This window comes from Camelus dromedarius, chromosome 9 (assembly GCF_036321535.1).
Source record: "Camelus dromedarius isolate mCamDro1 chromosome 9, mCamDro1.pat, whole genome shotgun sequence".
Taxonomy (NCBI): Eukaryota; Metazoa; Chordata; class Mammalia; order Artiodactyla; family Camelidae; genus Camelus; species Camelus dromedarius.
In genome coordinates this window covers 19,249,638-19,274,958 of record NC_087444.1, presented here as the reverse complement: position 1 = coordinate 19,274,958, position 25,321 = coordinate 19,249,638, and the positions used below count along the sequence as shown (strand labels likewise).

The window sequence follows — 25,321 nt, the reverse complement described above, 5'->3', positions numbered from 1 at the left end:
CCTTATTTCTTGCCATCTCTTACTCAAGACTACTGCTGTGTTTCTCAAAAGATCTCTTCTTACTATCTGAAAATCATTTCAACATCCTGCCAAGGGTATCCCCTCATCACTTTGCCCCAAGTGTAGATATAGGGGCCTCCCTAAAATCCCTAAGTACAGCTAACCTGAGGCTTTATTGTTTATAAATGTAACTGCTGACTCAAAGATAAAAGGGACTATAATGTGGGAAAAGATGATTATTTAAAACAAAATTTTAGTTATCATTGCCCTAAAATCTGCTGGTAGTACTTTAATCCCAGAGGGTTTCCTACCAATGATCTTTCTCCTTATCCTTCAGTTGGCCACAGTGTTGTAGAATGATGGCTCTCCTCCCAAAGTCAAGGGTCACTTTAACATTATCTTTTCCTTCCCAAGCATGAGCTCTCATTCTCTTTCTCAGACCCAGAGAAAAGGCTGGCCTCTACCCTGGGGCCACATTTCCTCCTCAAGGATTACTGATGGTAGGAACAAGTGCTGAATTCAAGAAAGATCTCCTATGCTTCCATATCTTGGCAATTATAAATAATGTTGCTGTCAATAGTGGGGTGTATGTATCTTTTTTGATTAATTCTTATTTTGTGGTTGGCTTTATTCCTTTGATAACTATGCAAGTTTAAAAAACTAAAGCTCCAAATATTCTTAGAAACGATGAACAATACATATATGTAAAATTTTTTAATGTGCAGTATATTGTGTATATGTACTTACATGTACTGTATTGTATATGTGCAGTCAAATTAGAACAATTCTACCTAATTAAACTGAAAAATGAAAAAAAAAAAAAAAAAAGAAAGGTCTCCTAGTTCCTGCCATCCAAAATATGATATGGACCCTGGCTCTGGGAAGCCAATCCATAATTGACCGTATAGTTCCCAAAGTCTGACTTATTCAACCTTGACTAGAACCACATGTGGTTCACTGACTGACACTGACTGAGACTGTTCTACTCAGACACTGCCAAATCAGATCCAGTCCAGTTCCTCTTCACACACTTTCTTCCAAGTTATAATGAAAAGAATTTTGAACGTTCATGTTCCTCTTGAAACCATTCTCACAATCACTTATAAACAAATATTTATACCAAAGATATGCACAATCCCAAAGAAAAATAATGATTATATTCTGTCATAGAGTGGCCTAAGTCTGGAAATATGAAGAAAACAATTAACTGTATGCTGCCAGTTTTATAAAAAATGCAATTATGTACAAAAGGTGCACATAATTCATACTATTAAATTAAACATTTATCATCTCAAAATGAAGAATATAGTTAATTTGGGTTTTTTTCACCTGGTCAGGACTCTCTCCAAAATGACAAGTATTATTACTCATTACTCAACATCCTCAAGAGTAAAAGGGATTGCAAAAAAACCTGTAGAACAATTATAAGCTTCATTACACAATGTAGATACTGTCTACTGTCCTTAAAATGAAATTATTTCCAGCTCACATGATTAGGTCATGTCTAGTTTGATCAGCTGTGATCAGGGGCAGGATCATAAGAGCCCACAACCCCTTAAATACTCATCCAAAATCCAAAAATTTCTGAAATTTGTTTTTTTTAATGCTAAACATTTTACCTTCTACTGTGTATTTTATTTTTATTGAAATAACATCGATTTATAACATTATATGAGTTTCATGTGTACATTTTATTTTTACTTCTGTGTATCCTACAATATGCTCATCACCAAAAATTTATTTTCCATCCATCACCATACAGTTGATCTTCATTACCCATTTTGCCCTCCCCCACCCTCTTCTTCCCTCTACCACTACTCTGTTCTCTGTATCTACATGTTTGTTTTTGTTTGGTTTGTTCATTTGGTTTTGTTTGTTCATTAATTTTCCACATATGAGTGAAACCATATGGTATTTGTCTTTCTCCATCTGACTTATTTCACTTGGCATAAAACATCAAGGATGATCCATATTGTTTCAAATGGCAAGATTTCATCTTTTTATGGCTGAATAGTATTCCATTGTATACATGTACCACATCTTTATCCGTTCATTCACTGATGGGCACAGGCAACCAAATTAAAAATAGGTAATTTGGACCACACCAATATTAAAAACTTTTTTGTGCTTCAAAAAGTACCATCAAGAAAGTGAAAAGACAACTACAAAATGAGAGAAAATATTTGCAAATTATATATTTGGTAAGGGTCTTAAATGCAGAATATACAAATAATTTTTATAATTCAGCAAAAAGATTAATAATCCAACTTTTAAATGATCAAAAAGTTTGTATAGATACTTCTCCAAAGAAGACACACCAATGGCCAATAAGTACATGAAAAGATGCTCAGCATCATTAGTCATTTAAAGGGGTGAAATCTATCACACATGAATTACATCTCAATAAAGTTAGTATTAAAAAATAACAAAACAAAAAAAAACTGACCTGAGTTTTTTTGGTGGCCTAAACCAAGTGAGGTTATATATAGTCTTCTATATCCATAATAAATGAATATTCATATGTTTGTTGCAGAAATCTGTGTTTAATTACGAGTACTTCCCCAGCCCCTGCCAGGAGTGTTATATAATATTAACTACATAGATCTTATTACTTTTCTTAAGTCTTAATTTTCTGAATCTCAGAGCATACCATGCCTTAAGGTTTTGAATAATGAATTCTGGACTTATATAATAAAAATATAACTTAAGGAAAATGGTCAATATCAGAAAAGTTTGAACTAGATAGAGTATACTAAAGCTCTCTAATGCATAAGGCATTGCTTGGAGAAAATTTAAAAATCTAACCCATAGGGTAATTGTGAGGATTAAATAATTTAATTACTGTAACTTCCTTAGAACAGTGACAGGCACAGAGTAAGCACTTAATAAATATCAGTATTGCCATCATTCTGGCTGAAATGGGAGCCTGGTTCCAATGACATCTCTTCCGGACCTAACCCTTTCCATCAAACCAGTGTTATGTGATGGTTATGGTGCCATAGAACTAGTATATCATCCACTGTAAACTTCAGCTTCTTGTGTCAAATAAAGGGGGGCAGGGACAAGACTTAGGCCTCCAGAGGCACAGCAGAGAATAGTAGTAAGAAAATTCCACAGGGTAGCATAATAAGAGGTAGAATTCAATAGAGTTGATTACTTCTGTGGCTTTTGAAAGGACCTAAAAAGTTTTCCAGATTTCAATAGGAACAGATTTATGAGTATATAGTAAGAAGAGAATTAGATAGAGAATTCCACTAGCTTGTCTCTCCTATAGGCCACTGCCTGTTGTGTATATTTAGTGCTTCTCCTCTGCATAATGTAGATACCCTGGAGGGTTGTGGTTCAAATGGTGTGGGGAAGTGTAGGAGAGCACTAATTGCATGCAATTGTGGTTTTAGTAGAAGAGTATATTAAGACATTGTTTGCAAATTCTGCAATGGTGAGGTAGGTGGGCCAGCAGTGTTGTCAATAGGAGATGTGGTAGGGAGATTTTCTTCCAGAATCTGGTTGACATAATCTGTTTGGCAAATGATTCTTTAAGTGATTGGCAGGGGACATACAGGCACATAGATAAAGGGCTTTGATGCGATTACCAGAGTCATAATAAATCTGAGGGGCACAGGTAAATTGGTAGGATATTTCTGGAGACAACTCTGAAAAACAGTGGAGATGACTACATCAATCAAAAATCTAGAATATGAGCCTTTGGTTAAGGACCATTTCCACTATCAAAATACGGAGGTTGGGGGCAAACGAAAACAGTCTATTAAACATTCCAACTAGGGCTGAACAGCTATAGAGTGTTCAAGGAAGACACTTTCTCAGGGAGTCTAAGCTGTTTTTGTCAAGCTTATACACAACTATACATTCACCAGTTCTGGCTACATTTATAACATGAAAGTTAAAACTTGAATAAAATTGCCCATCTCTTCTGGTTCAGGCTAAGCATTCTCATTTTTTTCTTAGTTGTTCTGAGCCAAGGTAGTTAAAATTTATCATCTCAGGATGACAGACTCTTTCCAAATAATTCTGAAGATGGCTTACTGTCTTATAATTCCCAGTTCCCTGGTTTGCCACAACCAATGCTAGCTTCCTTGTGAAGGCATGATGGTGACTTGTAGAGTAGATCTTTAACATCCTGAGTGATGAATCCTGATACCTATATGATATTCCAAATTTGAAAAGATGACTCTAGCATATAATTTTCCCCACAAAATGAGTACAAATCACACAGGCAACAATAAAACAAGGCCCATGCAGATGTTCGATAAGCCAACTGACTAGCTAAGCAAAAATCCTACACACTAGTTTGTAGCAGCCAAATTACCATATGTCATGAACTGTCACAATCATTTGAGAATACTCAGAGCATGAATGCTAAATCTTCAAAATGCAAGAATCTACCATCATGTGCCTCTCCATACAATGGAAGGAGACCTGTCACATTGTTGGATGTATGTTTCCCTAATGTAGGGACACAGCGAGTCAGCCAGGATTAGGGTAAAAGTGGCAAAATTTTTGAATTTTCAGAACTCAGTGCCCACCCATTTAGGTGGGTCCATGTTATGTAATGAGCCATTTACAATCTTATCCATGTTTTATTGAATATTCAGGAGACTTTGGAGCCAGCTTAGCATTTCACTTTTCCACTTAACACAAGGTGGGACTCTATATATACTGGGATTCGTATCCCACTTAGCTCAGTGTTTCTGCTGACAAATAACTCTATAACTTCATAATGCTTAAAAATACTATCTATGATTTTTTTTATATCAGTCAACTGGTCTCTCTTTCTTTTCACTTTACAATTCCAGAAAAGGAAGGAGAACACTGTGGGAGTTATACAGGCCTGAGGGGAAGTAGAAGAGGAGATCAGGGTAGACTGTGGGAAAAAAAGATTGAGGGAAGACATGTATAGGTCCTGACCACTTTTCTCTAAACTGAAGTCCCAGATTAAAGTCCAGAAAAGAAAGATATTTTGTCCTGCTTTTGAGACTCTGTGCAGATGTAAAGTAAAGTATTCCATGCCCCCATTATTATTTCTTCTAGTTAAATTTGAACTCCTCAGGTCTGTTCTCTCATACAATGCTAACTAAAGAAATTCCAGACCCGAGCCTTTTAAATGCAAGTTTACTTAACTAACATGTCCCTGCAAAAAGCAATCTCAGAAAGAGCCAGAGATGCTGCTAAACATCCTACCATTCACAGAACAGCCCCTACAACAAGGAATTATCTAATCCAAACAGTCATTAGTGCAGAGGTTGAGAAACCCTGCTTTCACCTCTAAAAATCATCTATATGACAGGGGATATATGGGAACTCACAGTACTTACCCCTCAATTTTGCTGTGAACTTAAAACTGCTCTAAAAAATAAAGTTTATTAATTTAAAAGAATCATCAATATCTCTGAGTGATTGTTTGGTGATAACATTATATTTGCCATAGTAAGAATGTTATAATTATCATTCATGAAAAGCACTGCAGAATTTCCTTTTCAAATCAAAACAGGACCATGGGCTCTTCCTTCTTCTCCCATATGCATGGCGGAAAAAAAAAACAACTCATGACTTGGCTAGACTTCTTTTTAAACAAAGAGTTTGCTAATCTGTGTCTCATTCTAATTAAGAGGACGACGACTCCTTGCCAGCTGCTCCCCCACACCAACCACTGCTGCTGCAGCCATAGAGAAGAAGAAATGGTGATTACAACATGGAAGGCACCCAGAAGTTCCCACAGGCCTCTAAGAAGATAAGAATAGTAGCTAAGTATTTGACTAGGGAGCTTACCAGAGGAGTTCACTGCAGAATCAAGAGGTACCAAAGTTATCCCATAGCTCAGGACTCTAAGGAGCACTGGCTGAGCCAGGGACCAAATGGGAGGTACAGCCCTAGGGAGATACTAGTTCTGTAAACCCCTCCCCACCACCCCACGTGGTCAGAGAGGACTACCAGGTCCTAAATGAACCTGGAGAGGGTAAATTAGACTTGCTGAGAGATGGAGCCAGACCATCTACCCCTGCCACAAGGTTGTCGGTGGGGGAAGGGCACTCTTTGCCTCAACACCAAATACCCATACTCCATCATGGATCAGAGTGGCGAGGGGGAAGGAAATCTGAAAGACTGAATTATACGTAAGAATCTGACTTATTTAAAGAAATTACTTAACTAGACTCAACTAAAAGCCAGGTTTTTCCCCCCTATCATCTAATGGAATAGGTATGGGGACTCACAAGAAAATGCAGACTATAGAAAATAAGCTACAGTTTCTTTACACATCTATATAGTAAATGTAAATTTGTGACTCCACTGAACACATTTTTACATATTGACCAAAATTTGTCAGCATACTTGACAACAATTTGGAGCCCATAAGAACAATTGGAGTGAATGAAGAAATGTTTTTAAAATAAGAAAATAGCCAATTCCATTAAAATAAAAGTACAATTACCTACCCTTTGGTCCCACATTTACTCCATCACCTTTAATAGGACTTTGGGGCTGCATTTACCTATCTTCCCACTCTGCCCAGTAAGCAGCTTCAGCATCCCATGTCTAAGCCAGCAGGAGGTACTCTGGATTTCATAACTACAACCATCCATCTTGTTGTCTCCCCCAACATTTTGATAATGCCAAAAATTTCTGTTGTTTGGATTCTCTCTTACTAATTTGAATGAGATTAAGCCTTTTGTTTACTTAAAAAATCCACCGGTCACAGCTTTTGTTTATTTGTTTTTAATCTCCATACATGAAGAAGAGAATAGTACCAATGATGTGCTTCTCATTTCATTAAAAAAAAAAAATCTATATATGTGTATCAGTGTCCTAGGGTTGTCATAAGAAATTACCACAGGGTGGCTTAAAACAACAGAAACGTAATCTGTCACAATTGTGGAGGGCAGAAGTCTGAAATCAAGGTGTCAGTAGGTCTGACACCCTTTGGAGGCTCTGAGGGAAACCATTCCATCCCTCTCTCCTAGCTTCTGGTGGCTGTAAGCAATTTTTGGCATTCCTTGGCTTGTAGAAATATCACTCCAATCTCTGCTTCCATCTTCACATGACCTTCTTCCCTATGTGTCTCTGTTTGTCTTCTCCTCTTCTGTCACTTTTAAGGACATATGTCATTGGACTTACGGTTCACCATAACCCAGGGTGATCTCATCTCAAGATCCTTTTTGTAATTACAAGTGCAAAGATTCTTTTTCCAAATAAGGTCACATATACAGGTACTGGGAGTGAGGGCTTGGAAATATCTTTTTTTTTTTTTGGAGGGGGACACAATTCAACCCACTACAAAGCATATTTAAACCTTTAGATAATAGGGATGTCAATTTAAATATTATTACCATGCAATAAATTATTAAGACAATCAGTCAAAATGATAGACTTTTTAGATGTTAAAGATTAATTTCATAGGCCACAGCAATAATCTGAATTCTAATTGAGATACAGGGTATCTCAATTAGAATTAACATTTACAAGGAGAGTTTCATGATACAAGCTACTATCTGCTTTTCTGACTTTCTAGGAGAAGACTAAACATTTCTTCTTATCTGGTTGAGATTTCTTTCACCATAATTATGAGGGTCTGTGGTTTTTCAAGGCCAACCTAGAAAGCCATTAGTTATCAGCAACAGGGAAAAAAAATAGGTCTTAGAGCTCAAAACTTACCAACCACAAAGAAAAGGACAAAGGAGCAAAATAGGGTACTTAATAAATACAGTATGTGACATCTAATGCTTTACATCTATGCTTCCTAACCACAGAGTCTAGGTGTCTATAAAGCTTTGCAATGCAAATTATTGGCAAATTTTTTCAGAGGCATCAAAGGGGTGGCATCAATAAGGTATAGTATAGATGTGTGGACAATGACTCAAGGATGCTGAGAGGGCCCTCAGGGTTAAGTATAGTTGAGTATCTCTGCCCTTGCCTCTGTTGTGGGCCACTGGGACCCTGTACTCTCATAATTCTAGGCAGGGTTTCTCAGATTCAGGGACAAGAATAAACCTGCTACCCTGTCTGTGTAATATGGCTACAGCAATGAGTATGGTACTAGAAGAGGTATCAATAAAATTTCCCAGTCCTTCCCTCACTAGAGTTCATGTAACTGTGGCAAGAATTTTGCCCTGTGGTCAGATTTAGATCATCAGATGATCACTGGGATAAGGCATATACTCTGAGAGAGGCAGAAGTAGAATAGCTGATAGGTCAGTCTAAGAGCTGAGATAAGGTAGGGAGACCCCAAATCACTTCCTGGCCCAAAAAGTAAGGGTGGAATGATAAGGAGGAAATGGAGTCAAGAAACAGAAGCCAGACAGAAATTAGATCAGAATAGAAATGAGTCAGAACCAGCAAAACAGATCTTGGGCAAAATTTGTGAAATTTCAGTGACCAACACTTAAGGTGCCTGAGCTTATTTTACTGGTTTGTTGATGGGTGGAATGTGGAAGTATTGAGATGGCTTGAAGATAAGAACTCACTCCCACTTCTTCTCCCATCTAGAATCCATATTTGTATCTAGCCTTTTTTATTTTCCTTCCAATTAAGAAGCGTGAAATGTCTCTTATTCTAGTCAAGTCCAGCAGCTTCGCCTGTGTTCTTAACCCTATGTCTATCATCCCAAACAATAGTCAACAAAAATTTAAGCAGATACTATGTCCCTTCTCCTGGTTCTCCCTTCTGCAAATGTTCCCCTACTGTCTTGTATTTCTTTCTCCTTCCCCTATAAAGCCTATAAACATGCTCAAGCATTGTTCACAAAAACAGGGGAAAAAAAAAAAGAAACTGTGCCTTATTTCTGTATCCCCTTTTAATTATTACTAGAATCAAAAGATTAGCCAAGGGTTGGAGTTTACTGCTTGCATATGGCCTAAAAAGAGGGGTACAAAAGAATTAAGGGTGCTAGAGAGACAACAGTTCAAAGCACCAACCACAAGAGTCCAGTCTGGCCAGGGAAAAAAATTATACTGCAAGGAAAAAGTTTCACAGATAGGGAGAATAAGTATACATTCAGAAATAGAAGAGCTGGATGAGGTCATAGACAGTAACAGGAGAAAATTTTGCTAGAACTGGATAGACTAAAACAAAGGTTGCAGTCAAAGAGTTAGACATTAAAGCTTTAAATTTCTGATGAGGAACAATTTTTGGTTAATCATTAAGGGTGTGGCCATGGATGGTCAAATAAAACGAATGTCTCCAGAACTGAGGAGGCCAAGGAAGGATAGAACATTAGATGAATTGTCCACATGAACATGAAAGTCACCCAAGAGGAGGGCAAAATATGGAATAATCAAAAAGACTGTAAGCCAACTCCTCAAATCTATGAATAAAGGAAAACACCTAAGTAGAACGTCATTAATTGACAGCAATATGGAGAGACAGAAGATTCTTCAGCTGGATGACTCAAATAAAGTGGAGGTTTTACACAAGCAAGTAAGAGTAATTGCTTGACAGTGTCACTGGGGAATTAGAATGACCAGCCTTGTTCTCAGCCCTAAATTGGGTGGGGCATAGAAGAATAACTACCCACCACTGAAAAGGCAGTAAGAAGTTGTGGTGTCCTTGAGGGAAAGCTATTAAAGGAGATGACTTGAGGTTGGGAGAAGACTGGTTGGAAGACTGTTGCTTTATCTGGGTGAGAAAGGATGAGAGCCCAACCTACCCAGTAGCAGTGTGAATACAAAGAAGGAAAAATGTTTTAAAAATATAAAAGAGATAGATTGCTTTGGTAATTCATTATGTTTGAAGAATAAGTAGGAAAAATAAAGGATGACTTTCAGAATTTTGGGCAAATGGGTATACAAATGTACTCTTCACTGAAACAAGAAGAGGAGCAGGTTTAGAAGCAAACAAGTTTATACTGTAGAGCACAGGGAAATATATTCAATATCTTGTAGTAACCTATGGTGAAAAAGAAAATGAAAACGAATATATGTATGTTCCTATATGACTGAAGTATTGTGTTGTACACCAGAAATTGACACAACATTGTAAGCTGACTGTACTTCAATTTAAAAAAAAAGATAATGAGTCAGGTTTTAAACCATATTAAGTCTGTGGTTCCTGTAGGTTGTCCCTGTGGAAACATTCCATCAGCAAGCAAATATAAATATCCTAGGCTCATAAAAGAGATTTGGGCTACACAGGTAGATTTGAGAACTACCATCATTGAATTGAAATTAAAGGCAAATAAGTGAAAGAGATCACTTAAGGAGAGTCTTTTTGCTTTGTTTTAATCAATGAATGAAATTTCTTTACCTCTGTGTCTCTGCATTCTTTTTTTTTTTTCCCTGTTGGTCAATGGTTCTGATTCATTATTTTTGTTGAACTTTTTCCCCATCTCCCCATCTTGACAGTTATTGAATGTCTCCATGTGCCAGCTGCTGGGAATACAAAGGTAAAAAGCCCAATTCTCCTCCCCATCCCCTTCTCTGAGTTCTCACTACTGCTGTGACACTCTTGCCCCTTTCACCATGTTCCTAATCCTGTCACTACCTTCAATTATTTCTAAGAGTATGAACTCTTTCTCCTATTACAGTATAAACTCCCTAAGGGTGGCAACCTTGTGTCATTCTCTGCTGTATTCTCAGATACTAAACAGTGCCTGATACAAAGAAGGCTCTCCGAAAGTATTTATTAAAGTAATTAATGGAAAAGAACAAAGTTTGACGTACAAGCTTGACAAGGTAAACTCACAAGCCAATATAACAAATAGCACAAAAGTCATTGCTATTCTGGTTAAATTTGTTTTCAATTAATAATTGAATTAAAGTAGAAAAAAATAGGCAAGCAGAAAATAACCACTCCATCTCACACCCATTACAATGGCTATTTAAAAAACCCGACAGAATAGCAAATATCTGCAAGGATGTGAAGAAACTGGATGTGGAGAAATTACGCACTGCTGGTGAAAATGTAAAATGGTGCAGCCACTGTGGAAAACAGTTTGGTTATTCCACAAAATTTTTTAAAATGGAATTACCACACACCTCAGTAATTCCACTTCTGGGTATATACCCAAAAATAAATTTAAAGGAGGAACTCAAACATATTTATACATGTGTTCACCGCAGCATTATTCACAACAGCCAAAAGTGGAAGCAACCCAAGGATCTATCAAAGGATAAATTGATAAACAAAATGTGGAATATATATGTATATGTGGGTGTGTGTATGTGTATATGTATACATATATGTATGTGTGTGTGTGTGTGTGTGTGTGTGTGTATAATTCAGCCTAAGAAAGGAAGGAAATTATGTACATGGATGAACCTTGAGGACATTATGCCAAATGAAATAAGCCAGTCACAAAAATGACAACTATGATTTATATGATTCCACTTATATGGGGTATCTAAAGTAGTCAAATTCATAGAGACAGAAAGCAGAATAGAGGTTGCCAGGCGCCAAAGGGGAGGAAGGTAGAAAAGGGAGTTAAAGTTTAATGGGTACAGTTTCAATTTTGCAGGATTAAAAAAGTTCTAGAGAGAAATGGTGGTGATGGTTGCACAACAATATGAATGCACTTAATACATTAATACTGAACTGTCCTTTAAAAAATGGTTAACATTGTAAACTTTGTGTATTTTACCACAATTTTTTTAAATTAAAAAAAAAAAACAAAAAAACAACGATGACAAAGTAACAATCCACATCAGTCAAAACCAGTAAGGAAAGGAGAAACTCGGAGGAGCCCAGCCATAACTCAACTTGACCACCGGGCCATGGGAACAGGAAACCAAGGGCGTGGCAAGGGCAAGCCTCTCGGGCTTTCACAGGGCGAGGCTACAGGGCGAGGCTGCAAGGCAAGCCGCAGGTTAAAGCGAGTCACTGCCGGCTAGGCTGCCACTGCGCAAGCGCACATCGCAGCTCCCACCGAGGCGCCTTTAAAACGCACCCGGAAATGACGTCTGTAACACTGAGCCTGGCTCAGGGAGGAGCTGACTGGTTCGTACAGGTGAGCGGTGCTGCGGCTCTGGTCCTGCGGCTGCAATGAGCTGCACCATCGAGAAGATTCTGACAGACGCTAAGACGCTGCTGGAGAGGCTGCGGGAGCACGATGCGGCCGCCGAGTCGCTGGTGGATCAGTCGGCGGCGCTGCACCGAAGGGTGGCCGCTATGCGGGAGGCGGGGACAGCGCTTCCAGACCAGGTCAGGCAGAGGGTAGGGGCCCGTGCCCTCAGGTTCTGGGCACTTGACGGGTGGAGGGTGAGATAAAGTGGGAACTCGGCCCGGAATTTTTCCTTGCTCTTAGAGGGAGGCGGTGAGACCTTTCAGCGGGGTCGGGGCTGAGAAAGCTGCCCTGGAGCTCTGCCTCCTACCTCTTCAGTTGCACCTGCGGCTGTTTTGTTTACGGCGCGATTAGTCTGTCTCTGTTTGTCCAGTATCAAGAGGATGCATCCGATATAAAGGACATGTCCAAATACAAACCTCACATTCTGCTGTCCCAAGAGAATACACAGATTAGAGACTTGCAGCAGGAAAACAGAGGTTAGTCAGGCCTTTTTGTGTAGTTATGATTTTCTACTATCCAGTAATATTTCAGAAGTTCTTGCAAACTGTTCACAAAAGCGCACATGCTATATGTTACTTCCAGGTCAGTACTTTTAACAGGAACGTTATCTTGTGCTGGCCCAGTAAATAACAGTTTGTTACATTACCCTTTTGAAGGTCATCTGTCTGGTTTTGTATAGGCAGCTTATCAAAGAGGTGCTTAGTAGAGTTCAATTACTGCATGACTTATCTAGGTGTCTCCAGATGGAGGCTTGCATAACAAAAGAGTTAATATCTTCCAGGGCTTAAATTCTAGTGTTTAAATATTAATTGAAATAAACATTAAAACTAAGGTTAAAGTTTTTTAATGTTCTTGTGCAGGGTGGAAGAACTAAGTTTTATCATCAGGTGTATTTTCTTGGGCTTGATGAATACATTATTATTGACAGTAGCGTGAATAGTTACTTGTATATGGGTTTACAGAGGGCTTTCACGTATATCATCCCATTATATTCCTATGTCTTCATTTTGGTGTAGATAAGCCAGGTATTTATTATAAGGCAGATGAGAAATAGGCTCAGAAAGGTTAAATGATTTGCTTAAGGGTAGTAAGACCGTAACTCAAGAGAACTGAACTTAAATTCATGTCTTCTGATGCCACATCCCATGTTATTTCTACCAGACTATACTGCCTCTGCCTAGAAAGTTATTTTTCACATAGCCTGTAACTATAAAGTTTTGTGGATTTACAACTTTGGATTCATTATATCTCATTGAGTGTCATGAAATTCCAGTTGTTTACGTTTGGATTTCGGAGCTATCTCTCAGATATCACTGCCAAGTTATTTTATTTTTTTGATAGAGCTATGGGTTTCCTTGGAGGAACACCAGGATGCTTTGGAACTCATCATGAGCAAATACCGGAAACAGATGTTACAATTAATGGTTGCTAAAAAAGCAGTGGATGCTGAACCAGTCTTGAAAGCCCACCAGTCTCACTCTGCAGTAAGAATCTTTAATGAATAAATTCAAAATGAACTGAATTAAAATCTTGAAATTGTTTTAGATTCTGTGCATGCTTTTGAAGAAAAGTCAGCTTGTTTTCCTTTCATGTTTATCATATTTGCTGTTGGTTTTTATATAGCTTTGTGAAAATATGAATAGAAAGAAGTGGGTAAGGGACTTATTAGGGCTTTTTGTTTGAGTAAGTCTGAAGTTCCTCCCTCTCTCACCAAGATCTCTTTTCAAGATGTTAATGAATACCTAGTTCTTCCACCAAACAGCATGCCAATTAGTGTTTAAGGTGCTCAGTAAATACTTGGGTGATTATTATCATACATTTCACTAAATTGTAAGCTCCTTTGTTGTAAAGAGCATGAATTCATCTTTAATCCCTAACATAGTACCTGGTACATAGCAGGCTGTCTCTAACCTTTATTAAACTGAACTACATAGCATCATACTGTGTTGTTAGGAGAGAGAGGTATAGTTTAAAAAAAAATACATGACATAGTTTCTAAGTTTTGGTTGCTTATGATTTAATTTGGGAGACCCAGTAATTGTTCTTAAGTTTGTAGAGTGCTTCACAGTTGTCATTGTGCATTTACATGTACTATATCATTTAATCCTGGATTAATAGATTGACACCTCACTATTTGCTACAGTAGGACTTATGAAAGATAAGTTTCATTTTAGCTTCCATTGAAAACATTTTACTGACTTTAACTAAAGTCATAGGGTACAGGGATATTTCAGATATGTGAATGGCTTTCATCTGGATGAGAAACTTTATTATCTGTAGTCTGGAGGAGAAAACTTGAACCTTGAAGGAGACAGTTTAGCTCATGTGAGAAACTTGCTAAGAGATATGTCCAAAGATTGAATAAGGTATCTTAGAATGTGGTAAGCTTCCTACCAATGAAAGTATTCAAATTTAAATTCAACTGCCATTTAGATATTGTCTGGGTGAAAACCAGGAATCCTAACTGCTAGACCATGTTGGGGAGGACTAGAGATACTGTCCAACATCCAATGGGTGGCTATATTTTTTGAAAACAAATTACCTATGAATATCACAAGATATTCACAAGTTATTCACAAGTTATCACAAGATATTCACAAGTTATCACAAGATAACTTTATTACGGCTTTACATCTGAGGACTTGGATTACAGTGAAACTCCTGTGTAACCTCGGTAGCATAGACAAAATGAACTTATAACATCGTAATGCACATGTTCTCATGAACTTCCTATCTGTAAAAAAAAAACAAAAAAAAACAACAAAAAAATTTTCACCTATCTTCACAGGAAATTGAGAGTCAGATTGACAGAATCTGTGAAATGGGAGAAGTGATGAGGAAAGCTGTTCAGATGGATGATGACCAGTTTTGTAAGATTCAAGAAAAACTAGCTCAGTTAGAGGTAAGATTGTTTCTACTTTAGGTTCACAATATCTTAGGGAGTTTTCATAGAGTCTGAAAGGTACACCATTGCTATCCTATCACTGCAATATATTGATGTTTTCTGTGTGCTCTAATTTAAAATTAAAACACATCCTCCATGCCCTTTTCAAGAAAGGAAATGTAATCAGCAGCAAACAGTGAAAATGTGAACTATGTATTGGCTAGAAATTGAGGTATTATATCAAGAGGGTAGAGAGAGTGGAAGGGACAGATTACATGTGAGCTAAAACCCTCATCTGCCATAAAAGAAACTCAAATAGATAATGTCTAAACTTGATGATCAGGAAATAGCAGTGCAGGGCACATTATTTAGAATTATGGAAATACCAAAAGAAATAGATAAAAATATTAGAAGTGGTTGCCTTTAGGAAACAAAGCCAAGAGACTGCTATTTTATAAACCTTATAGTCTTGATTTTTTAAAAGCTATTTTCATGTAATATTTTGATTAAAATGGGAATAATTTACAAAGAAAGGCCTAGGGTGTTAGTGTGCCCCTACAATTATTAAGGAAAACCATTACAGTAGATGATTTGAATGTTCCTTATTACAAGATGCTGTCGTGGGCCATTTGAGAAATACCAGAGAGAAAGAGATAGGGCCCCTCCTCAGAATCTAGTGAAAGGCATAAGACTAGTACTTTTTTGGTATCAAATGGTATATAAGTGCTAGGAGAGAGATACAGAGTATTAAGGGAAGCACTTTATATGACACAGATATAATGACCATGGGCTCTAACTCTTGGTGGAACCTGAAAATACTCTGGTTTACCAGAATTTCCTGCAGAGAGGATGAACAGTGCAAGCTGCCCTGTGTGGAAATCAAAAGGAGTGGCAAATCAAGTAGGATTTTGGAGTTAGTTAAAATGATAGAATGACATTGTCAACACCACCCCTAATTTACCTCAGTTACGGAAACAGCCCAAAAGACATGCAGGACAAAGTTTACTTAATAGTTTAAGTGGAAGAAACCTGGGCATCAGATTGAGACCCTAGCATTACCACATCCAAGTTGTCTGAGTTTGGACAAGTTTTTGGACTTTTGTGAGCCCCAGTGTCCTCATCTCAGTGTCCACATCTCAGTGTCCAGTGTCCTCACTGGAGAGTATGGATGTAGGCAATGGTACCTACCCTACACATGGTTATGAGATAAGATATGGAAGACAGCGACGTGGTACCTGGCTGTGTGTCCAATAATTCTTCCCTTTCCTTCCTTTCTCCAAGTGTAGGACATTGGAGAGAATATTGAGGAGAGTGAAACTATTAGGAATTTGAAAGATAGAAGAAACAATAGTAAAACTTGTGGGAACCATGAAGAGTTTGACAAGCAGTGAAATTTCTCAAGTGGAGAGGGACCTTGTTTTTTGCTTTGTAGACCTAATCCACAGCATATAGAAATTACTCAGTAAATGCTTCTTAAATGAATAAATAAGTATTTTAGGAAATTCTCAGTTCTTCTGTTTCTTTAAGCCTTTTAAAATTAAAATAATATGCTTTCTGTTTCTGGCCCAGAACAATGTGTTCTGATGCAATTTGACAGTCAAAATAACTGAAATGAACATATACTTTTTTTTTCCAGCTTGAAAATAAGGAACTTCGAGAATTATTGTCCATCAGCAGTGAGTCTCTTCACATTAGGAAGGAAAACTCAGTGGACACAGCTTCCCAAGCCATCAAATAATTCAACTTCTGAATGACCGCTGGAGATTGCTTATCAAGGAAGGAACTTACCTCTCTATTCAAATATCGTCCATTCACTCTCTTGCCTCACACTTGATTTAGTGTTGATTAAATGTATCAAGTGGTAGGTTAGAATTCTCAGTCAAAAGTAGCTGTCCTCAAAAACAGTTTTTGGGTGTGTTTGTGAAAATACAGAATTTCACCATTCCTTTCTCTAAGAGACTACTTTTAATTTTCATTTCTGGGACCTCGGTTTATATAAACTGTTTTCAATTCATTTTTGTCCTTTCATATCTCTGAAACTTAGAGCATTTTATTATAAGCCAGCAATTTTATTTTATATAGGCTTGTAAATTGCAATTCTAAAAAATTTTAAAAAGATATTAGCTTTTAAAATCTATTTGGCATAAACTTGGATTGTTTTTTTTTTCTATTTGAGAAAAATAATACAATTCCACAGAAGTAGATTGCCAGATTCTCTAACTTGTCATGTCATTCACCTTTTATGAAGTTTTAAGTCTCTCTGGTGCTAAGAGTTGGCACTTTATGGCCTAGTGCCTTTACTCTTAATTTGAGAGAACCTATTGCTAGTCCCCAGGAAACATACTTGAAAATAAGTCAACTGTTTTTTTCTAGTGGTAGTGTAATCATTGTATTGTTCAAAGAATGCTGAGAAATTTGTTCTCTGTGTGTATGTGTACACGTGCTATTAGTTCAGATGCTAAAAGTAGCTTTTATTTATTCTGTTTGATATTAATAGTCCATTTTTCAGTTTTGTCCTACTAGGAAATCTTCAACGTGGGTAGTTTATCCAGTGTGAAGTACATATAGTGGGTTTATTCACATCATAGTTCTTAGGTACTACATACTATAATTTAATTTATACATAACTTCTGTTTTATAATTAAGAACTATCACTTACTTGGATGTCTTTCATTACTAGTACTAGTAGTTGGCTTTCTTTTTAGGTCCAATTTTCACCAGGAAGCAAAGTTTTATCACCTGATTAGAGTTATTACAGTCATAGTGCTGTGCAGACAACAAAACGATGTTGAGATTCAAATTCTAAATGGTCAGCTAGGCTCACTTATGAACTCATTCCCCCATCTCAGTTTACTCACATTTCAAATTTACAAATTACTTCATGTAATACTATCAATCTAGGTTTGCCCAGAAGTAATTGAAATAATGAATGCTAAATCTGTCAATGTTTTCCAATAACACCAAGTACTACTCTGCATGGGAGAGACAAATCGTTAGAGTTTTTTGTTAGTGCCTTGTGTGGTGTAAACTTCCTTTTGTACTGCCATAAAGAACTCCAGTCAAAACAACAAAATGTGTCCAAGATATCCTAAAAGCATCTGATCCCAGTGAAACTAGTGGACTTTGCCTGAATTAATTGGTATATGTCATTTTAGAATTTGTCAAATTTCTATTCAAAGCTCTGCAAAATACTTCCACCCCACATGTGGGCATTTTTTTTAATCTCACTTCCCAAGAGTAAGTAAACTTTTAGTCTAGCCATTTGCCTTGACGTATATAACCTAAGTGCCACTGTATGTCCCACAATTCCATTCAGGAGGCAGGTACCCTATGCCATTTGTCAGCTGCCATGGTCAGTTTTCAGTGAAAATGATAAAGTAATCAAATGGCCCACTAAAGTGTAACATATGTCCCTTTTTCTACTTTATGTTCCTTCAGAGTTGTTTGTAAAGTTCTTTACATTTCAGGTATCAGGATAATCTATATGTTGACTTTTCTCCCTGGCAAATCAAAAGCTCTCAGCACCCTACATAATATAAATTCTAGCTGGTGTTAATGCTATGAAAATAGTATGTAGTTAGAAAATAGAAGAGAAGAAGGAATGTTCTTGACTTTGAGTGGGTATTAAAGTTTCTTTTGCAGTGGATGATGGAACCTGACTGGTTTGCAAAATTTTAATACAAACTTATTTTTTTTAATAAAAATCTCATTTTGAGAATATCAGCTAATTTTATTCAGTAATGAGTCTAATTACTAGGAAGTGCAAAGGTTTATTTTTCACTTATATGGCAACCTGTTAAGTAGACAAGGGTTTTCATAAATACTTTGTAATTAGCACAATGTAGTCAGCAGTATAACTCTACCAGTAGTTGTTCCTGAAATGGCTTTAGAGGTTTCCTCATGATTAGAAGTCATTAATTATATGATTATAAGCCAAATTATAAAATTAAAAGTTTAGAAGTATCTTAAAAAAATGCTTAAATATTATCAATATTTACCTTTATTACTTTATATTAATACATTATGCATAATTTGATTCAGACATTGAAGGTCTATTTCAGTGTTCCTCAAATGTGGCTCGCTGTCCTACTGAAATGGAAATTTGGGAATGGAACCTAGGAATTTGTATTTTAATAATCATCCTAGATAACTTCTAAGGACACATTTGGAATTACAAATTTAAAAAAGGAGGGGGAGACGTTGACTGTTTTTGAAGAAAAATCTGGTAGAGGAGGCAAATAATGTGATAAATTCAATACAAGGATGTATAGAGTAGAGGAGGGACTATTTACAACTTGAGAATCCAGTAGAGACAAAAATGGGTAGGTGAACTAGAAAGCGTGGTGCTTTCTAGTTATTATGTAACCCCTATTTCAACTGTACCTCATTTTACAGATACTCAGGTGCAAGGAGGTTATGTTATTTTTCCAAACTGAAACCAAGATTTAAACCCAGATAGACTTTTAAACATTCTTAACCATTGAGATTCCTTTAAATGCCAAATACTGTTCAGAGTTTAGGTGGTTCTTGATTAGCAAAATCTTTATGAATACTGCAAAAGAAACGCTGCAGCCCATATATTAGAAAATATCATGAATTTAATAAATGGAGTCTTAACTAATGAGACCAAATTGTCATCTGTTTTCTGGAATGGTGTAGCTGAGAGTATGTATGCATGCAACTGAAAGGAACAATACTTAATCAGTGGTCCTTACTATGTACAGGAAAGGGTGCAGTTCTGCCTTTCAAATCTGCCTTCTTAGCATGTTGTTCTTCATCCTTCATGCTATTTTCTTGTGGTTGTAAGAAGGCTGCTGCTGTGCCAGATGATGAAGCAGGAAAAAAAAGGGGGGAGAAGGGTAGGGAATGGCCTATGCCAGCTACATGTATTCCCTTTTATGAGGAAAAGCAAAGCTTTCCCAGAAATTCCAGATTTCTCCTTGTCCTATTTGCCTGACCTGTTAAATGGTCACTTCTAGCAGCAAAGGAGGCAGGGTATATAGTTGCCCCAAATAAAATCAGTATTCTATTAGCAAAGAGGAAAGAGTATTGAGAAAGCAACTAACAATGTCTGACACAAGTCTTCTTGCATTGCATAGTTTTTTAACAAGAGTAAGCATTAGCTGAAGGAGTCTGTTGATACTGAGTGGCCAAGGAAGGGGCTGTGGAAGACATTCCGCATCTGCCATTTCATTGCTTCTTGGCTGCCCAGTATTCTAACTCTTACCCTATATTTAGGGAATCCCTCACCTAATGAGACAGAGCCTTCCTCTCTCCTAAAAAAAATCTGAAAGTGTAAGATACTTGTTTTCCCAGCCTCCTTTGCAGCCAGGAAAGCTACCTCTGACTTAAACCAGGGAACTGCAGAATTTTTTGAGTAAAGGCCATGACACAACACTGGCAACTACATCTAGCTCCACAGAAAAGCAGCAAAAGTGGCTTAATGACAACACTGCATCCAGTGTCAGGTGAAAGCTGCAGTGTTTGCCCAACAGTGGACACAGTGGAATCTTCACTGAAGCAATTATCTGAAATGATTAGAGGCTTTGTAGCCTCTTCTGGTATTTTGTCTGTCCTGAAGATCCTGAGGATTACTAATTAGCCTTTAATAAAATCACTTTTTGTTAAATTAACCTGAATGGCCTATAATTAAGAACACTTATTGATAAAATAAGCATCATTTAAAAAGCAACCATACAAATACAAATTTTGTCTACATTTTATGCATAATTTGGCACATATTTTAATTAATTTTTGACACAAAGGATAAATGTGATGTGCAAATAAGTTACCAAGCATAATAATTATTCATCACCTAATTTAAGAATCAGAACATTACCCATACTTCACATTTATGTATTTGAGCTCCTCTCCTCTCTCCCTACCCCTCTGCTCTCTCTTTTTCATAGTTTTATCACATGTAAAAAGGCCTAAAATATGTATGTAACCCTAAAGGGACATTTTTTAGTTGTTCCTTTTTGAGCTCTATGAAAATGGTATCAGACTGTAAAGTAGTCTCTTGGGATTTGATTTTTTCCCGCTCGTTATGTTTCTGAGATTCATTTTGTTGTATGTAGTTGTCATTTGTTTTCATTGTACAAGATTTCATCTTGTGACTACAATATATTGTTAAAGGATACATACATATAAAATAATAAAAATATACATTTTAAAAAATCCTTGCTAATATCTGACTCTTAATTTTTAATTCTCCCTCCATCTACCTCATTGATACTAGAAATATTTCACTGTAAGCAGTCATATTTCATATTCTGCTGTTTGCAGTTGTCTCATGGCAACTTTCAGAGTGAATTAAGGAGTATTATCTGCTAATCTTCATAGTGGAAAGCAGGTGATGCTTTTTCTTTTGTCACTCTCCAAGAATGCTAAAGAGGAGGTAGAACCTTCGGGGCTTCAATGAACTACAATTCACTCAACATTTCATCTAGCCTCCTAGAAATGGAATTCTGTATGTTATTGATCCTAAGATTCATTTTTTTAATTGACATATAGTCAATTTACAATATTGCGTTAATTTCTGGTATACAACACAGTGATTCAGTTATACATATATATAGTCCTTTTCCTATTGTTTTTCAAAGTATTGAATATAGTTCCCCATGCTAAACAGTAGGACCTTGTTGTTTATCAATTCTATATATAGTAGTTAGTATTTGCAAATCCTGAACTCTTGATTTATCCCTCCCCACCCCCTTTCTCCCCTGCTAAGATTCATTTTTATTTCATATTTCAGCGTCTCTGAAATTGGGATATGTCTTACACATCTCGGGGTTGTGGTGTGGTTGATTCCAAGCATAAGCAAAATTGATTTGCATTCCTGGTGGCATGACTGGACAAAGGCAAGCTCCCGATATTTTGGTCAACAAGCTAAAGACTATCTGAGAAAGGAATGGGGGCTTAGCAGTTTTCTGTGAACTTCCCATTAACACTTCTTACAAAATCAAGCGTGCCAGACTAAGAACTTAGAGTATGGCTGTATTAGTTTCCTGTTGCAAATCACCACAAATTCAGCAGTTTAAAGTAACACCTCCACTTACTATCTTTATGGTTCTATAAGTCAGAAGTCCATGCAGGGCTGAACTGGGTTCTCTGCTGAGGATTTCACAGGCTGAAATCAAAGTGTCACCTGAAGCTAGCATCTCATCTAAGGCTCTGGGCCCTCTCCCAAGCCCATGTGGTTGCTGACACAATTCATTTCCTTGCAAGTGTAGAACTCACAGGCCTTCAAGGCCTGTTTTCAAGGCCAACAGGAGATCATCTCTTTCACTTCCCAGGTCTCCCACCTCTAGACTCCCTTTTAAGAGCTCACCTGACTAAGTTAGGCCCACACAGAATAAGCTCCCTCTTGATTAACCCAACTGATTAAATATCTTATTTACATCTGCAGTGATTCCTGTTGCCATAAAGGGGAACAGATAAAACCAAATTGAGGGATGTTTGCAAAATAACTGACTAATGTTGTTTCAAAGCATCTAGTTATGAAAGACAAGGAACAACTAAGGAACTGTCATAGAATGGAAGAGACTAAGGAGACATAATTAAATGTATGGTAGGATCCTGGATTTGATGCTTGGATAGCAAATGAATATATTAGAGGAAAAAAACTGATGAAACCCAAATTAATTTTGTGGTTATTATTATCACATCAAGACTAATTTCCTAGTTTTGAAATTTGTTCTATGGTGTGGTAAGATTAATATAATGGAAAACTGGGTGAAGGATTTATAGGAACTATATTTCTAATTTTGTAAGTCTAAAATTATCTCAAAACAAATATGCATTCTCCTGATTTCTAATAAGGCTGAACATAATTTCAATGTTTATTTGCCTGTACAGGGCTTTTTAAAAATATAAACACTCAAGTCTTTCCTCCATTTTCCTTTGATTTTTTTCTTATCAATTGACATGTATTAATTTATTATATATTTATGATACAAATACACTGTCAGGATTTATATTTTGCAAATATATATTCTCCTAATCTGTTGATTTTTTATTTTTCTATGCTGCCTCTTGATGTATGGCATTTTTAAAATATGTTCAAACTTATTACTAAAAAGAGATTCAGAAGAGTTGGACTTTGTAAAGAAGTTTTAGGAATATCTTAATTTACTTTGCTTATGTATTTTTTTAACTTTATATACACAAAAGAGTGACACATGATTTAAAAAAACTAGGTCTAAATAAGTTTAAAAGAGCTCTTTTCATAAATATAAAATTCTAAGTAATAAAAGTAGTCATAGTGAAAATGGCAACATATTTTCTTCTTGCTGGTACATAAATGATGACGTATCACACAATCAGTATTGCCTTCGATTTAATTAAGTAACTGTAATCCATTCATTCAATGATCATTTATTAAGTACTTACTGTCCTAGGTTTAGGGGGTACAATGATGAACCAAACTGAGAACTGAAGCTTATGTTATTGTTCAGGAAGCAAGGCAATAAACAATTAAATTCATAAATGTGTTAATTTGGGATAGCAATACATGTTATAAAGACAATAAAACAAGCTAATATTATTATGGAGAGTAATGGTGATAGTAGGTACTTTTACTTCAGAAAAGATGTTTGTGAGGTGATAATATTTGGGCTGAAACATAAATGATGAGAAAGTGCCAAATATGTGATGATTTGGGGAAAGAGCATTTCAGGCAGAGGCATGAGTCAAGGCAAGGATTCCGAAGTAGGAGCAAATTTGCCATGTTGGAGGAACCAAAATGGCAGTAGAAATGAATCATGGTGAACCAGGGGTTAGAGGCTTAGTGGGGACTAGGTCATTTAGGGTCTTGTAGGTCACTCACTGTAAAAGTGTTAGATTTTATTCTGAGTGCAGCTGGTTTTATTTTTAATTAAATTTAAAATAGGCTTTTGTTCCACAATTCCCTCTGGGTGATTCCCAGAGCTAAAAATGTTATGCTGATTACTTGTAGTGCAGCAGCTTAGCACGTCCACGTAATTCTTCCATTAAGTGCAATGCTGACATTTTAAAGGGAAGCATTATATAAAGCTTTTGCCTTATTCTTATTTAAAGAGTATTCGAATATTTTATTACATAATTGTTATTCTTATATATTATTCTCATTTAAACAATCATTTTAACTGTTTGGGGTTGTTAATGAATAAAAAGTTTTGGATTGTAAAGTTCTGGGAATCTTATTTACATTCTTTTGTAAGTAATTATTCTTTTTTTTTTTTTAAAGTCATTCCTTTTTTTTTCTTTACATTTTCTAGGTGACTTTATTTATTTAGGGTTTTTCGGGGGGGTGGTGGTTAGGTTTATTTATTTATTATTTTTTTCGGAGGCAGTACTGGGGCTTGAACCCAGGACCTTGTGCATGCTAAGCACACGCTCTACCACTTGAGCTGTACTCTCCCTCCTTGGAAGTAATTATTCTTTATGAAAGTTTTTGCTCTAAATTGTATTTTCCTGTTCTGAAATCTTAACCATCTGCAATTATCATAATTTTATAAAAGAAGTTCCCATTAACTTCCCAGGATAGGAAGGATAAAATGACAGAATAAAAAGTCCTTAAATCTTGAATCAATTTAGCCTTACTTAAAAAAAAATCTCTACATTGAACTAATTTTTTATCATTCACAGAGAACTGACAAAAATCTCATCCATCGCTGCTCAAGAAAACCTTATAAATGCGTAAAGGATACTTACTCTTGATTCTCAAGTAGACTTCACAGAAATGTGCTTATGATAATTCAGAGAAAAAAACACACAACCATAATCAATCTTATTGTCTATTTAAGTGTCTCAGAAAGAAAAATCAGAATGATAAACAACCAAAAATAATTTATGCAATTTTAAATTCTGATGATTATTCCTTAGTAGACTAAATATCTTCCCCAAATCCATGACTAGCTGTTGTATAGGAAATGGTTCCCCAAGTGACTTGACAATTTTCTGCTTTAATTAACTTTGGTTTAAAGAAATAAGCATAAAAGATACTTACATTCTTTTGTTTTTTTAATTTGATTTCAGAATTAATCTAAAAAGTATTATTGCCTTAAAATGTGACCTTCTTAAAATGAAATCTACTTCTGTGGGTGGTACTTGCAGAAAGAATAAATCATTTAAATCAAATTACTCCATCTTTTACTTTCTTAATGCATTAGAGCTAAAATGTATGCTTCTGGGTTTACACATATTTGCATTTTGTGTTGAATATAGATTGATACTAATTATGGATCAAGAAGGAATTTAAAGGCAATTGAGACATATCAGAATGAGGATGATGAAACAGTTACATAGTTTAAGAAGGTCTTTAGAAGTTATGTGTGATGGTAGAAATAGAGACTTTATTCTTATTAATAGGAATTGTATTTATAGAATTTAGTGAGACCATTATTTTTTACATTTCCTATTGCTGTGATATTTGAGAATGTGTGCTC

At 36.3% G+C, this 25,321-nt stretch overlaps 1 protein-coding gene across 1 annotated transcript; it reads left to right on the top strand.

Annotated features, from left to right (window-relative positions):
• The first annotated feature begins 11,900 nt into the window (after nt 1–11,900).
• On the top strand, nt 11,901–18,622 carry SIKE1 (suppressor of IKBKE 1). Its single transcript, XM_031457873.2, has 5 exons — nt 11,901–12,147; nt 12,381–12,486; nt 13,352–13,494; nt 14,799–14,912; nt 16,531–18,622. Exons 1-5 carry the CDS (start codon nt 11,989–11,991, stop codon nt 16,630–16,632), a joined length of 624 nt encoding a protein of 207 aa, XP_031313733.1. The 5' UTR covers nt 11,901–11,988; the 3' UTR covers nt 16,633–18,622.
• The last annotated feature ends 6,699 nt before the right edge of the window (nt 18,623–25,321 follow it).

Bases quoted from the DNA above. Each gene is read 5' to 3' on its own strand.
- SIKE1 (XM_031457873.2), top strand. From the start codon at position 11,989: ATGAGCTGCACCATCGAGAAGATTCTGACAGACGCTAAGACGCTGCTG. The intron at 12,148-12,380 runs GTCAGGCAGAGG...CTGTTTGTCCAG, and splicing joins GGACAGCGCTTCCAGACCAG to TATCAAGAGGATGCATCCGA. The intron at 13,495-14,798 runs GTAAGAATCTTT...CTATCTTCACAG, and splicing joins CCCACCAGTCTCACTCTGCA to GAAATTGAGAGTCAGATTGA.